Source organism: Oreochromis niloticus, linkage group LG9 (genome assembly GCF_001858045.2).
Source record: "Oreochromis niloticus isolate F11D_XX linkage group LG9, O_niloticus_UMD_NMBU, whole genome shotgun sequence".
NCBI lineage: Eukaryota > Metazoa > Chordata > Actinopteri > Cichliformes > Cichlidae > Oreochromis > Oreochromis niloticus.
Genome location: NC_031974.2, coordinates 15,180,107 through 15,197,389, shown reverse-complemented (window position 1 = coordinate 15,197,389; position 17,283 = coordinate 15,180,107). Strand labels below are relative to the sequence as shown.

The 17,283-nt window shown below is 39.8% G+C and overlaps 1 protein-coding gene across 3 annotated transcripts in view; it reads left to right on the top strand.

Moving 5' to 3' along the window:
* Positions 1–16,565, top strand: part of pou6f2 (POU class 6 homeobox 2) — a 78,796-nt gene extending 62,231 nt beyond the window's left edge. For all 3 annotated transcript variants that reach the window (XM_025910126.1, XM_025910127.1, XM_025910128.1), the window contains 4 exons: positions 2,186–2,395; positions 4,159–4,312; positions 8,495–8,663; positions 13,081–16,565. In XM_025910126.1, coding sequence (XP_025765911.1) covers positions 2,186–2,395; positions 4,159–4,312; positions 8,495–8,663; positions 13,081–13,588 — 1,041 coding nt within the window. In that variant the 3' untranslated portion in view covers positions 13,589–16,565. The remainder of the gene's footprint in view (positions 1–2,185; positions 2,396–4,158; positions 4,313–8,494; positions 8,664–13,080) is intronic.
* Positions 16,566–17,283: the final 718 nt, after the last annotated feature.

The following is a 17,283-nucleotide window of genomic DNA, read 5'->3' as shown; positions in this document are numbered from 1 at the left end:
TACCTGCAGTCTGCACGATGCCATCCCCACATTTTGTTATATATGGAAAAAGTGAAGTGAAGTTGTTCCAATAACCAAGCCTGCACCGCTAAGGCAAAAAAGCAGGAGAACTGAAGAAACTAAAACAACTGTGTCTGAGGAGAAAGCCAGAAAAGGTGCATCTTTTCCAGGTGTTTCCTGAGGAGTGATAATGGTTAGAAGGAAAAAAATTGTTTTGACTGACAGAGATCACTCATACATAAACTGACCTTGTTTGGGACTCATGTTTTTTAAGGTAAACAAGGAAAAAGAGAGGCTCATTTTGCTCTACTATAACAAAGTGTCTCTTGCATTACGGTTAAATGATGGCCTTTGACCAAAGCGTTCTGCTCAACACTCACTGCTAAAAGATTAATTGTGGTCATAAAAAAATCATTGAGGTTCAGTGCTCAGAAATGAAAAATAAATAGGATTAGTTGATTCAGGACTTCCCATAAGCTTATACAACAAAGCCCTCCCTCCTGACCATAAGTTAACACCGAGGTACTTCACTACACTGTCACATCCCTGCCCTGCCCTTCCAGCCTGAGTGAAGAGTTGTGACAGCGCCACGAAACATCTGCCTGAGATATGCATATGGTGAAGGATGGCATAGCGGGACGGGGATGAGAGCTAAGCTGTCAGTCGCCTGCTCTTTTATTATGCTTATAGAACAACCACTTAGTCCAATGACGATGAATAATTGAGCGGAACAAGTTCCCTGCCACGGTGGCATGCAAAGCGGGATCAGTGGGACTCAGGAGACACAAGCGTCAGGCAGGGCAATAAAATATGCTAAGTGGCAGAAGAGCATTACAGGGGAATTTGTAAAGCCGGCGCGGAGAGAGAGATAAATTATCTCTCCCCTAATGCGAAGCAACGTAAGCAAATGAGCCGTGGCAGGGATGAATTACAGATTGTCGGCCCACCTTTCTCTCACTGATCCCTCCCTATTATGTCAAAGAGACGGGGGTAGGGAGAAGGGGGAGGTGGACCGTGCGCTAAAACACATTAGCGGTGGTGGAAACAGGACCTAGGGACCAGAGAAGCCTGCGCCTCTGCTTTGCTCTGGGCTGAGGTGCAGAAGCTCGGACTGAAATATAAACATAAAAAGAAAATGTCCAAGACAGTGCAATTTTAGCAAAAGTAGCTCTTTGCCCAGTTGCCAAATAACAGAATTTAGAATGATGGGCGTCTCATCCGTGTTGAGCTGCTCTCTGGTGTAATGAGGCTTGGTGGAGGAGGACTGCCAGCGGGGGGGCCAGGGCGACTGCTGCTCAGGAGCTGCCCAGAACCAGTCCCCAGATGACATTAACCTTCATCATGGTGAAGAGGCGCTAAGTCCCCCCTAAAGCGCCACTCTTGGCCACACTCTGGCAGCTCTGAGAGCTAAAACGTTGCAGTGACACTCTGCCGCCCCCTTTGATCTGCCCTTCCTGATTACAGCCACAGAGGAGAGGAGAGCAGGGGATGGAGGGAGGGAGGAGGAGGGGTGAAGTACCCCTGGGACCCTGAGAGTTGAATTAGAGACACGGGGTCCTGTCTCACTCTCTGCTGCTCCTCTTCTCTCCTCTTATTGTTTCTTTTCTTACTTGTTCTCTCCACTTCTTCCTGCCTGGCCTGGTGTGTGTGTGAGTGGGTGAAATGGGGGTCTCTGTCTCTCAGCAGCCTCACTGCTTCTCACCAGAGACAGACAAAGACACTTAAGCACAAACACACACACACACAGAAGCACACACACACACTCACAATCATCCCGGTCTTGGCCTGGTGATGGATAATACACTCAGTGGTGTGCACCATCACACACACAGGTATTCAGCACTGACCTTTGCAGTGCGCTCCCAGCAGTCTGCTTTGGCTTCACTTGCTCTAGGCTGTAAAACCACCTCAGTGACAGATGATCAGTGGACACTTCTGCATGTTTTTTCCTCCCCGAATCACAAACAGACCAGCTCAAAAGCAGAGCGCTCTCATTAACCTCATAACATGCAGATATGACCGGCTTAAACTTCATTTCCAATCAGAAACACATAAAAAAAGCCTAAAGACTCACAGCAGTAGATATCATTACAACTGATACCTCCAGTAGCGTTTAGCCTCTCCGCTCTTTCTGCTTTTTAAAACCACCCAGCTGATTTTGTCTCCTCTCTTACCCCCTTTGTAGATAATTGGAACAATCCCACTGATGCCCAACTCTGCAGGGCCCTCCAGCCAATCAGGGGGTGGCAACCCAGCACTGCAGGTACAGCCAATTACACCTCAGCTTCTGACCAACGCTCAAGGCCAGATCATCGCCACAGTGATCGGCAATCAGATCCTGCCTGTCATCAACACCCAGGGAATCACGCTGTCACCAATCAAGCCTGGACAGCAGGTAACATATATGCTCATGTACAAACACACTCTCACGCACACACACGTATAAAAAGGAGGAAGGCTTGCAGAGCAGCTTATTACATTCTTAAACTCGTACTCCTCAAGTGATCACGAGCTGTTTTTTAAAAACTGTCGAATGAGCAACACCTAGTGGAGTCAAACTAGAGTTAGCCTGTTTATTCATGAAAGCAAAAGCCAAGGCAGCTCTGTTTTATGATAAACACCTCATATTTTTCCTGCTTCAACACTCATAATGCTCATTTGCATCACTCCACTTGGAAAATTGTAGCTCCTGGTACAATTTTCACAATGCATGCATGTCTGTGTATGTGTGTGTGTGTGTGCTTGTCAGCCAACCTTTCAGCTTCAGTCTCAGCGAGACTGCTAAACCCCTGCAGAGCCCAACATAAGAAAAAAAAAAACACCACTTTTCATCACCCCACTTAAAACTGAAACACTCCTCACTCTGTTTTCCACCTGCTTTCCGTTTCACTCACCCCCCTCCTCCTGCCTCAGTCACACTCTCCATCCTTACGATTTGTCCTTTCTGACCTGAACATGAAATATTTTGTTTTATTTAAAGAGAGGCGCACAAAAAACCCGAGCTCTGTTTTTCCTTTTTTTTGAGTTCACACTGTAAGTAGGAACACTCGAGCAAACACCTCCTCCCATTTTCGGCGAACGCGTGCGGCACCAGATGCATTCACGCCGACAGTGAAAAAGTTATTGACTTGATAATGATGATGTCAGGGCTGAATTATAGGGTAAAAGTTCACATTGAAGGCCTCTACAGTGCAGGATGGATGAACTCTTAGCGGGCGGACACCTAATTGTGGGTCCCTCCCCCCGAGAACGGCAGATCATACTCTTGAATGAATTAATGCATTTGTAATAATGTTTATGCTTTTGTCTCCACTTCAAAGCCCCGCATGTACACATTGTTCCGCGGGCATAATTTACGGTTGTCAGAGCCTGCAGTCTCGAATATTTCCAGTGAAGCTAGATAATTCTCTGAGCCTGTCAACAGTCCTGACAGTGTGTGCATCGCTGTTGACACCCCCCACCATCCAAACAAACACATGCCACAGAGAAAATAATTAATAGCACAGAAGGAGAAGGAGAAGCCTGCCCAGTTTATGGCGGAGACAGCTTTTAAGAGTGGAGACGCACCATCTTGATCTTGTAAAAGCAATTCAAATGTGCATAAAACATGAAAATACACTGTTTCTTTTCTTTTTTTACCATCAGAGCACGTAGCCTGCAGATCATGAATTATGTTTGATATGGGGACTGCTGTGTCCACATGTTTTTATTTCGGATTCAGGCTGCCATTATTAGCATCAAGATGACGAGCAGAAGAAGATTCTTAATTGTTTTTCTGCAGATAGGCGATTATAAAGCTCACAGAGACAGTGGAGTGCCTGAGCTGAACAAGCTTCCTTTTAGACCCTCGCTGCCAAATACAGTGGTAAACTACTGCTCTAGTCTATTGAGCAGACTATTGGCACTATAGTCTGCTCTGTCAGTACAAATACTGCAGGCAGTAATCATCAGGTACAAGGTAAATCTAATTATATTCACCTTCTAAGTGGCTAATTTAATAGCTGCTGATTAATTGATTAGATTTGATATTGTGGCCCAATCACCATAATGACATGATTACTGTAAATTCTGATTATTGTGACGATGTGCACAGAGAGTAAAGCATGCTGTCAGTGTATCGTGTCAGCTCTCTCTCTCTCTCTCTGTGTTTGTGTCCAGCTGCCTCAGGCTCAGCAGGGTCAGACAGGCCCCGCATCATCTCAGCCCAACCTGCTCCACATGCCCCACAGACAGAGTCCTCTCCACCAGGCCTCTTCTTCCTCCTCCACCTCCTCCTCTTCCTCGGCTCTCAGCGTGGGGCAGCTGGTCAGCAGTAAGTGTCCAACACAGCTCAGAGAAACACGGCGCTTTATAATGTGATTTATAACGAGAGGAATTACACAACTAGCGGAATGTAGCCATGGAAATATTTTTCTCTCATTCAATACAGTCGAGGTGGAAGGTTGTCGATCGCTGAAAGAGCAATGTGTTGTCATTATCCCCGGTGTTTCAGTCCACATAACACTGCAGATTTCTCCAGTTCTCAGAGATGTTTTTATTTCAAGTTGAGGCATGCTATTATTTTCTTAAAGAATAAAAGTAACAACATTCCGTGTGGTAGTTCACATCTCAGCACTTTGTGACTTCCCTGCCATTTCTGTGGAAGTAAAACCCAACCATATTGATTAAAAGTGACTTTAAAAACAGCTACAGTTAACCAAAACTAAATTAAAATACTAACTAAACATTAGAACAAATGTACATACACAAAATATCTTGTGTTAGCCTTTTTATCAACACAGGGACCAGCGGCCCTTTCTGAGACTTCTACAAAGGTCTATATCAAATGCTTTGTGTGGTTGCATTACATTATTGCATCGTTCTATACCTACAATCTTTGTTTATTATATGTTTATTTAACTTCTTTTGCTCAATATAAGGCAATTTAAAGGAAATAAAAGTAGAAATAATATATTTAGATGTCAACAGAAATTAGTAAAACTGAGAGAAGATAAGGATGTCACAATGATAAAATGAAATAAAGAAAAAAATGCCTTCCCCCAAATACTACCTTAATGAAGTCAACATCTAAGCGAAGGCAAGAACTAAAAAACAACCTTAAAATGCATAAATATGATTAAAAACAGGGAATAGTGCCATTATTGAACTATATATAAAAAAGTTAACCATAAGAGTTTGACTATGCTCTGAACTTGCAGTTTAACAAATACCAACCATAACGTACTGTAATACACAAAATCTCTGTCTGCAAACCGAGCAGCCTGATGTGGTAAACAGGTACATCTGAAGGTTCTCATCTATACTATACATCAATACTATGGCAGTACATTGCCTAGCAACACAGCCTATGAACTACCTAACAACAGGCTAACATTACTCATTTTTAGCATTTATGCACATAAATACCTTATAAAAACATTGTAGGTTTTTCATTTTATGACAGTAAAATCAAAAAGAACTACCTAACAATAGGCTAAAAACACAGGGCAAACAAAACCATGAAATGGGCGTGTACCAGTCGCAATAACACAAAACACTACAGCTACTGAAAACTGATCTAAAGCAGCATTTTTAAACAATCAAAACCAAACCAAAACAAGGAAATCCAACACAGAAACCAAAATTGAGAACCAAATTTAAAGCTGTGGATTAAAACATTTGGTGTTCTAGTTGGAATTTAAAGCAGCTGGATTTATGTAAGAATAACCAATAATAAAAAGATTTAACGATCAGAAGTTAACATAAGCTGACACAAACTCAAACTTGGAAACTGTTGCAATCTAATATGAACAGAATAAATACATATAATAGAAAACGTCTTGAAGTGCACAGACATCGCTATGGTTAGCTTTGAGTAAAGCCTTTTTTCTACATAACAAATAGTCCCTTTCAAATAAATAGAATCACTGAAAGAGATGTTACATTTAAATTTTTTTTTCCAATACTGCAGCATCAATGACAGAAATCTCAGAAACAAATATATTAAAACCAGAGAAAATGAAAACAAAATCTGCATTGCTGCATTAACTACATGTTTCTCCTTTTTTTCTAATTCTAATAAACAAACCTTTAGCATCTCTACTTCATATCTTCATTACTCTCAGTGTAGACAGCTTTTGACTGATCCCTGCCTGCTAGGATTGTTTTATTTTTTCCTTTACTGTCATTTCTTTGGTTTATTAGACAATCCAAACTGGCGTCTGTTATGTAAAATGAGCATAAGTTTCATTCTGCCAGCGCGTGGGCTTTGGCAGGGCCTTATAAATCACTGGTCCACAGCCTGTCAGCGTGCAGCTATTGCCTTTAAAAACTCTGTTTTATTCAGATAAATTTCATTTGTCAGAGTCGATTCTCTTAAGCTCCATGTAAACTCATTTCAAAGGCAGCTACAATGCCACTGAATCTAATTTAAAAAAAAGTCGCCATTGATCAACTTGTTGTGGACTTTGTGTTTAGTTTATGTTTACTTGCAGCTCGGAAAATATCTTATGAGCACAAAAATCATAGCGGGCCACTTGTGTGGTAAATGAAATTAATGTTTTATGCTGAGTGCGAGCCATATCACTTCCTCTCAATATCACTTACAGCATTCATAGGCAAAGCAAAATCCCGTGACAGAATCAGAGCGACAGAAGATGAAATGCTATTGCATTCGCTGGCCAAAAACAAAGTGCCAGCAACAGATTGAAAACCTCTGGATTTCTGTTAATAGAACAACTAACGCCAGCAATATTTTTTATTGAGTTTGTTTTAATTTTTTTCATTTGGAGTGGAGGAGGACAGCTAAGCTACTGAAGCAGAAAAAAGTGCTCTCCTTAATATAATCTGGAAGAGTGTTAGGATGCATATATTGCGATCAGACAGCTATTTGGAGGAGAAGGGATCATCGATCTTCTTCCAAATCCTAATTTGAAGTAAACATTATTGGGTTTTGTGAAAAAGAAACAGTTAATCAGAGTACTATAAAGCAGATACTGTAGATTCATTATCATAAGCAACAACAATAACATTGTTTTTACATCATATCCAAACAGCTGCTTCCAGAACAAAGATGCTTAAATAGCCTAAACCTTTATGCGATTGCAGAGGCCCGTGGGATCAAATCACGTGTTCGGATAAATATGATGTCTGATCATCAGGTTTGCCTGGTGTCCGCACTTTCACTTTTCTGAGTCATGTTTTCCAAAAATTGGGTTAGGGTTTCCTGTCCAAATTTCTACACTACAAACTTCGTCATCACTTATTAGCACTTCAAGTAAAAATAAAAGCATCAAAGAAGTATTTTTCTGCTAAACTGAAAGACAAACACTGGCACATAATAGCACGAGTCTAGCCTGTAATTTATGGAGGCAGCATTTTCTTCCTAATTTTCCTTTCAAGCAGATAAATTGATTGTTTTACTCGTTTTTGTCCTGTCGTAATTATTAAGAGTAAAAAGTGTATTACTGTTGTAAAGAAAAGTCAGCCTCCTTTTCTTTGTTTCAGTGCTTTTAAAATTGAACCTTTTGTCCACTAATCTGTCTGTTTTTGTGAGGCCTCTCATTACTGTGAGGTAAATGAGAAGGTCTTTAATTTTAAATCGTGTTTGGGTAAAGAAAAATATGGATCCGGCTGCCGCTAGTCTTTCAAACCGCTACGCAAATTGACTCCAGTGGGAATGATGGGAGGACGCTCATCACTGTGAAGATGATGGGAAGCTGCGAGTCCTCCGTGTGTTCACACGTATGGAGCACGGCGCATACGCTACACGTCACTTATGAGGCACAGCGAGATGGCAGGCCCATAGATTTTTGCTTAAATACGCTTGGAGGATTCCTTTAATAATTCATTGATAATGACCAAGATGAATAATTCAGAGGCACAAACTTTGCTTTAGTAAGCAGGATGCCAGGGCACCTGACATTGATGTACAACGTGAAATCACTTTTTATTAGCGGGGAAATTCTTCAGTGAAGTTTTCTAATGTGGAGCTTCACAAACAGCCTCTCTTTGTGTAAAAGCTGGGTGTCGTTTGTGAGCGAGGCTCGCCGCTGCTTTGTAGGCTTGAACTGTGTTGACTTGGGGGTCAGATGGGTGAAATAATTTCTTTATACATTCTTTAATGTTTTTCTGAGAAAGCCAGCTTCAGAATATATGTGTATTCATACAGAGAGCTATAGTAGCACAGCACCTATCTGTCTTTCCTTTGAATTAACAAGCCATGTGTCGTCTGTTTTTTGTCCATATGCTTTTATATGTGAGATTAAAGATTTACACTTGCCAAAGCCAAAGCCACAACACGCCTGTATTCAAACCTCAGATGAGTTTATTCTTCAAAACATCTCTCAGATATGTGTAGAGAGAAATAATAAGTTCTGACCCAGAGCAGGACTATTTTTTTTTAAAGTTGTTTAGAGGCATCATGATCGCATATGGCTGGATGTTTGCTTCATTCACTCTGAAAAATAAGGTGAGCAGAGGGCTAATAAAATGAGATGTGTGTGTTGTATTGTAGACCCGCAGACCGCCCCCAGCGAGGTGGACGGGGTCAACCTAGAGGAGATTCGTGAATTCGCCAAAGCATTCAAGATCCGCCGGCTGTCCCTGGGCCTGACACAGACTCAGGTGGGCCAGGCGCTCAGCGCAGCCGAGGGGCCGGCTTACAGCCAGTCTGCCATCTGCAGGTAAGGACAAACGCAGGGGGAAAAAATAAAAACAACTCAACTATTAATGTCTACCTGTATTTCTAATCAGTGAAAGCAGTGCAGCCTCAATGAGCTGTCGGGTGCTCTCATCCGTGTTTTAACAGGCATCGTTAACATATTAAAATACATAATTGGCTGACAAACGAAGCTCTCATGTCTCTACTTACACTCTTTCCCCTGACATGACAGCTGGCCGTCACTTATGCAAAATACATACACAAGTATTACACGGAGCACTTAAAGCATTTAATAATTACTAAGGCCCGGTGCTGTTCGCTCTGGCTGAACATGAGGGAGCTTGACGGCGATGATGTATTAATAAGACTGCCGTGTCTTACTGCTTCCACCAGGACAGTTTAGTCATAAATGGGACATTATACATTCATGAGACTATCAGACAATCAGTGTTTCGTTCCTCCTGTTGTTCCACTTGACTAACGTTTTGCATGCAGATACCAAATGAGCCACGTTTCCCTTTCGAGACAGAATAATTGGGCCACATGGTGTCCAAATATTGCTTTTAGAAGAGAACTAAACTGTGTAAAATAGAAAACAGTAGTATTTTAAGTGTCCAGATTATATATGGAAGTTAACACTAAATGGGTTTTGTTTTCCTCAAATCTAATCTTCTCCTGTTTTGCATCCATCTCTTTCAGTAAAAGTCCCTAATCTTGTTTCTGTATTAAATTTAATGTCCCTTCAAAGTGCATGTGCATTTGCTGATGACCTGTACTGTTTATGTGACACGGCACTGCCACGCACCTTTAAAAATTTCATCACATCAACATCAAACAGCCGATAAAATGTGAAACACTACAGGAGCGGGGGGTTCTTATGAGGCCCGCACTAATGTTTAAAGTCGTCAAATCACACATGAAATATTTACAGCCAGACATAATTCAAATATTTATAACACACATTAAAAGCCATTAGCTTCAAAAATAAACACTCTGTGGGCTATTATTCATGCCGTTAAGACAATTTTTTTGTTGTTTGCATGACACTGGACATGATGTCCTGATGTTTTAAGTAGTGGGGCTAACTTCACATGCTTTAGTTTAGTTAACATCAACATAGACATGAAGTTTGAGGAGGAAACGGGACGTCACAGTAGCTCTGGGGCTGCGGCTCCCAACGTAGACAGTGAACAGACACTGACAGATGCTTCCATCTTGTCTGCTTTCATTGCTCACAATGTTTCCAGGCACTTTATTAGTTTATCTAAACAGGCACAGGCTTTACATGAGGGTAACATCAAGCCAGGGATGTGCCTGAGTGGCCCCTTTTGGGAAAATACGCTAAATGAAAACTTAAAGTAAATAAAATCGCTATCTTTTGTTTTTATTACAGGGTTTAAGATGGATATTTTGCTGAGCTCAGGTTTAAAATATTAGATGGTTTAAACATATTTTTTATCCCGATATGAACAAACATTTAATAAAAATAACAAGCTTAGGAAAGAAGAACACCAGTCATATATATAGTTTTATATGGCTCATATGATCGCTATAAACTAAATTCTGATTTCCGTGTTGGTTCAACAAAAGTAGCCAAACATTTTTACATCAACATAATACAGCCGTGCACAAACTTACCTTAACAACAACACAATCTAAATCAATCTAAACATGAGCCGTGTTAATCTTTGAATAATGATGATGGTAACTGACAAGATACATCATTTTGCAACAGTTTTGCATTTAGAGTTTAAAAGGAAACAAGAACACAAAGTCTGGACTTGTAATAAACCTGACATAAAAATGAGAGTAGAGTGAGGCGAGCCTGATTGTATGTATGTCCCACTCAGATAGCTCTCTTTGGGTATTGAATGTAAACCCTGCAGCAAACTGAAACTCAGTCCAAACATACAGCATGTCTAAGCAGAGCTCCTTAGGTACTTTTAAGAAGAGCCACAGAGGCTCGCTCCCTCGTGCTGATGCACTAGAGGAGGGGAGTGCATACCCCAGCTGAGCAGCTCTCAACTCATTTTAGTATCCGCAGTTCCTGTTGATCCATGAAATGTCCTGTCTCTGGTGACTCTTCATATTTACTAATGTATTCCCCTCAGTATGGAGCCCTCCTCTTTTTCCTGTGTTTAGGAGGAGGACGGGGTTATAAATAATACCGCCTGTCGACAAAGAGAAATGCACCAACGAGGTGTAGAAACAGAGAAAGTTCATGCATGCATGGGCATCTCGGCCTCTGTTTCCCTCGCTATTAAAAACCGTCTCTTTCTGCATTGTTTGCTCCACAGAGAGCAGTGCTTCAGTGTAGCTTTCTTTCAGAGTTATTTCACTGAAAAACATTTGAAGCCAACACTTTCTGTCCCTATTTATCCAATAATGTTTGGAAATGATGCCTTTAAGAGTTGATGTTGTTAGTACTAAATCATCTGTAGACCTTATTTATTGAGTATATAGTTAAATTTAAGGTTAACTATAAACATAACCACAGCATCTCTGGTTTGAGACTAAATTTTGGTATGTTTCATCTTGCTACCTAAATTTTTGCTGCTTACTGTAATTTGCTATCAAATAAAAGCAAAAATCCTGAGTTAATCCAGAGAATGCTCAAATCACCAGTGCTCATGAAAAGAAAAATGGAAAGAGGTAAAAAAAAAAAAAAAAGTCAAAGATTTGTATTATCCCGCACCAGAGAAATGAAAATATTGAAGTCAAACATCCTGATTTTCTCCTTAAATAAAAACTGCTGATACTGGACTACTGTAAATGGACATTTATTAAGAAACATGTTAAAAGTGTCGTGTCCGTGACTTTCTTTCTTGTCAAAATGAGAAATAGCCAGAAAACAGCAATGCAACTTTGATGCTACGGTTATCCTTTATAGGTTTTTAGACTAAAAAATATTTGAAAACAACAATTACATCCCTGTTATGTTCCCATAATATTTGGGAATAAGGCCTTTAAGAGTAACTGTTATTAGAACCGAATCATTTGTAGAGTGTGTCGTTAACTTTCATTTTTGAAAAACAGCGTCTCTGGATTGAGACCGATTGTTATGTCTCATCTCCCTACCTAAATTTCTGCCACTTTCCATAACCTGCTATTAAAAAAAATATGACATAATCTGGAGAAATAAATGGAAATTACCATGCTAATATCACTAATATAACTGCTCATGCCGGTGTACTGTAATTGGACACATGTTGGAAACTTATTAAAAGTGCAACATCTGCCGTTTCTTCTCATGTTTTTTTGACAGAATGACAAATAGCCAGAAAACATTGTCACTTCAGCTTTGTTGATCAAGTTCTTATGTCCAAATGAGATCTTTGGCAAATATTAGCTGCTGTGGTTTCTTTTATTAGTGACAGTAGTGACAGTTTCTGTTTTGTAATCATTACAAAGTTGATCGTACGAATATGTATTCGTACGATCAACTTTGTAATGATTACAAAACAGAAACTGTTGTAAGGCTCCCAAAGTCCACAGTCATGGAAGTACCTATTAATAGTGTCTTTAATTAATAGGCAAATGTGCTGTTAGTTTAATAACAGATTTTCCAAACTCTGTCATGTCTTTCATATCGAATACCTACCTCAAACTGCACTGTTGTTATTCAGCTCCATACAGGAAAAAAAGCAGTGAACGCACTGATATTTGGGCTGTTGCCATTCAAACTCCTGAACAAAATGACATGATTTGAAGCTTTTGAATTATAAATTGTTGTTCTTCCATTCTTAGTAAACCTCAACTAATTCAGACTTCATATCATGTCCAAACTGCACCCGACAGTCGCTGAGCTGCCAGCTAGCATTGCTTTTTAAAACTCTGCCTTCCTCTCGTCTTACTCCCTGTGACTTGAGAAATGCAGACTCTATTTGACGGCCGAATTATGAGTAAAGTTGCAGGGACTTGTAAATGTATTCTTATTAAATATAAAATGAGAGGTTGTTAGAAGATGAAAGAAAGGTAAAAAATGTATTAAATGTACATTTTGATGAATAATTCAAGCTCTTTTTGTAAATAAATGATGGTGCCATATTTAACTGCATGCATAAGTGGATTTTTGGGGGGAAGGTGGGGTGAGCAGAAGAATTTGGATAGTTGGGGTTTTTTGTGATTTTGGTTCATGAGAAATTTTAAAAGAGCAAATATTTCGATTGCTAGCCATTGGCGATATCTCCTTGTTCCACTATTGCCAGTTTGGGACAGAGAACCAGAGCCTCGTCCAGAAAATTAACACATCACTGGCAAAGCATCGCCTCGAGCTGCTGCAGCTCAGGTGTGTCCAGGTGCAGGATGCAGAGTTTGTTCACCTGGATGTTAGTCTCAGTCCCTGTGGCATTCTGGTTGAGGAGACTTAAAGGCAGGCAGCTTATCCCTTGTTCTGGCAGGGCACCTAAGTAAGATTGTTTTTTCTCAATTCTCCCCAGACACACCATCCTGAGAAGCCACTTTTTCCTACCACAGGAAGCCCAAGAGAACACTATAGGTAACAGTCTTACAGGCAAACTGAACCCTGGCCTTTTATATCCTGCCAGGTTTGAGAAGTTGGACATCACCCCTAAAAGCGCCCAGAAGATTAAGCCCGTTCTGGAGCGCTGGATGGCCGAGGCTGAAGCCCGCCACCGATCCGGCATGCAGAACCTGACTGAGTTTATCGGCAGCGAACCTTCGAAAAAACGCAAGCGGAGGACCTCTTTCACCCCACAGGCGCTCGAGATCCTCAACAGCCACTTTGAGAAGAACACGCACCCCTCCGGACAGGAAATGACGGAAATAGCGGAGAAACTGAACTATGACAGGGAGGTGGTGCGTGTCTGGTTCTGCAACAAGAGGCAAGCCTTGAAAAACACAATAAAGCGTTTGAAACAGCCCGACCTCGGCGCTGCTGCACCAATGGACCCTCTCACTGATTCTCTAGAGGAGCTCCCGAAATGAACGAGCTCTCTGACCAAACAGTGGAGTGGAAAAGTGGCAGCCATTAAAAACAACAAAGGGTGGATGAACTCCTCTCGAAATGAGAACTGACAAAATGTTGCCCAAGTCACCCGGATGGACAGTCATGAGTTTGCAAACAAAAAACTATGTGTTGTCAGTGTGATTACCACAGTTATGTAAATTACCTTGGCGAAACCAAAAACATGAAAAAAGAGATTAATATCTGAGAATTATGTAAAAAACATACGGTGTGCTGTTTCAAAGAGTTTTTAGATTCTGGCCTTACAGACCAGACTGTCGCCCAAATTTTGGTTCCCACCAGGAGGGATTTAGTAGAGAGATCATACCAAATCGAAACACTATTTACCAAAGTCTGTTGCATCTGAATAATTTTGTAATGTAAATGTGCTCTAAATTTTTACATTTGTACTGGCAGAATCTAAGCTATATCTGTGAGGTTGAGTATACATTTTATCTTTGTCTCGCTTACTTTTTTCTTCATTGTTTGTATGTAAATATTTAAAAAAGGGAAAAAAAGAAAAATGCTGTCTTCAAATTGAAATCACGCTGATTAAAAAAAAATCTCTTTTTGGACATAAAAAAAATTAACCTTTGCTGTTAAACAATTGCATAATAATGTTGTTTGCCTCCAACTTGTGTTTCATCTGCAAATATTTTCAGTCACAGTGTAACTTTGTACAACTTTTACAGGTATTTATTAATAAGTTAATGAGATGGATTCACAGGATGGACAAAAGAAACTAAGAAACTATGGACTGTCACATGATAACTATGACGATGATGATGATGATGAGGGGTTTCGGTGTCTGTCAAGTCTACTGCAGCTTTGTTTCGAGCTACTGTGTCATTCTATTGCCAAAGCCTGATAGCCAAAGAACACACACAACTTCAGCTCAAGGACTGGGGGAAGATTTTACCTTTTTATTTATCTGTTCCCACGACTTTCTCTCCCCTTTTTCTAAAGTGTTTTATTCTGTGGGTCAAGTTGAACGAAACAACAACAAAAAAAAAGTCAAAACTGTCATGTCAAACAGCTCCAAAAAGTGTCTGCCGTGATGAAAATGTATTTTCTTTTTGAGCCGATTTGCTACTGCATGCTTCAAATCGCACCACATGATAAGATAGTGTATATGAATTTCACCAGAAAGGCCAAAATTAACATTAAAAATATGAATTTTCATAATTATTTTACATGAAACGTGCCCATAAATGAACCAAACATGTGGTTGAAGCATTTTTGTTGCCACTGACCAAACATCAGTGTGTTCTTTTGCAAAGATAAATTGCTCTTTTTCCACTGTATTTTGCTTTCCTTTCAACTAAGTCAATGTCATGCTCATAAAATCAAAAAAGAAAAAAAATACACCATCCTTTATCTTACACCTTTTAATTTAAGAGGTTAACTTGAAGTGTTCAATTTCAGTCCACTGATTTTTTGAGTAATTCACACTCCATTCCTGCGCGCGCTTACTTTGTCAGAAACGTCAATAATCCAGGAAAAAAGAAAAGAGAAAGAAAACCCTCTTAAACCGTCACTGCAAATATTTGACTCCTGCAAAAACCCTCATATGAAAAAATAGGTGAATGCTGAGAATAAGTGTCACATGTCAGAGTGAGTGAACTTAATTTGAAGTGAGGTGAAATTTGATGCAATTTATTCAGAATCATGTGTCTGCTCGATATATGTCCTTTCATGTCACATTGGTTATCTCAGTTTTTCACTCCTTTTTGTGAACTGCCAGGTTCTTCTACGCTGCCTGGAAAACACACCCACTGTAAATGGTAGAAAAACACTTGAAAAAGCTTTACATGTCTGTGTTTTTAAAGAAATCACTGAGGTTGTCTTGGAAAGGCAGAAAAGGCAATCGCAAACTGTGGAGAATTTCACTAAATTTTCATCTGCACATCCACAGCAGCTCCTGCTGTACTTCTTTTCACAGATGTTTGTTTTGTTTTTCTTTTCAATGCATTCACACTTACAGATTTTGTGCATTTTTACTTTGCTTCTAGAAGAAGAAGAAAAAACACTTAACTTCAGGCAAACCTTTGGCCAAGAAATAAACCTCTGCACAGATGTTAGAAAGCAGCAGTGGATCCGTTGTGACGCTTAACAATAAAAGCTGTAACCAAAACCAAAAACAAAAAATAAAGGACGACACAGAAAGGAGTCATGCCTTTGCTCAACTTTTCAATGCTGGACCAAAGCTCTATAGCTCTATATGCACATTGTACAGAGAAATAGATTCATGATGTTGACAATCTTTAAAATCTGAGAAGAAAAGGATTAAAGAGTAGAATTGTACATTAGTTCATCCAAGGTTTACCTCAGTACTGTTCTTGTGAGAATCATAAAAATGCCATACAAGCATCCGCAGGTCAGTAGAAAAGATGAAAAAGATGACAACTCTGCACTGTGTGTGTCCATGTTCACCTTCAATGGGAAGGAGAGGCTTGTGGGTTTTCTTTTTATTACGTGACACATGATTGTTTTATTTTTGTGAAGTGGTCTCCTGAGCCACATGTGAGTCATCCCTTTTATATTGTTGTAGTATTATTTCTTTTTTTTTGTGCCATACGTTCACCTCTCAGTTTCCACAGCTCTGTAGACCTACATAGAGGGAAAAGGAGATTACAGTAATGTTGCTCTTAGCTCAATTAGGATTATTTGTTTACCACCCTTAAATACATTTGTGAAATTTTACTAACACAGACAAACTGGCTTGAAATTTTGTTCATAGTCAAAGAACTAGAAACCAAAGCTGAAGAGCCTGCAGAGGTTGATTTATTTTATTTTAGTTTTTATATATAGACTGAAAACTGTAATCTATAGAGCAATATCTGTTTGGTCAGTTAAGCAGCACTTTGTGTATTTCTAAAAAACAAAAATTAAAAAAAAAAAGAAGCTTCAAGTCTGTCACATTGATTTGTACCATAATTAGTAATAAACAATTGTTTGACATGACTTTTGTGTTTGTGTGTTATGATAGAATCTGTCATTTAAGGTCAGAACACAGTATCAACAGAACGATGGGAACCCGTGATTGTTTTAGCTAATATAGATATGCTTTAAAAATGTATCATTTCTATGAAACGACGTCCAAAATAGCCACTAGAAATATGATTGGCAGGAACTGACATTGCTAATGTGCTCAATTAATTCATAAAAATGTATTCGTGCCACACTCTAACTTATCTACATCACATTTTGACCAAAGTCGTTAGTTAGAGAAAACTCATCTGTTGAGATAATGATGCTCGCTCTGTTTGCACACAAAGCACAGATGCTAACAGATCTCAGAGCAGTGAAAGTAGAGCTAGTGGCAGTTTGCCTAGCATGCTGGTCTCTCATCAGTTTCCAATCAAATACGAGAGGTTTATCCACAATGCATATGTGCAAACAAGCCTCTCAGCTTGAATAGCTCAAGCCTTTTTTAACAGGACTCAGACACTAACCTAAGATTTCTGTTGTTCGATGTCAAGCAGAGTCAATCCTGCTTCCAGAGACCACAGGCAACAGCAGCCACAAGATGACAGGAAAACACCCAATAAGCACTATAACAGAACAATGTTTGAGAACAAAGGAGAGAGAACATGTTCACAGTGGTAAAATTGTCTACTTTTAGATTTCACTAGGCAAGCGCCTTGCTTGCCCCAATGGAAATTGCACTGATGTT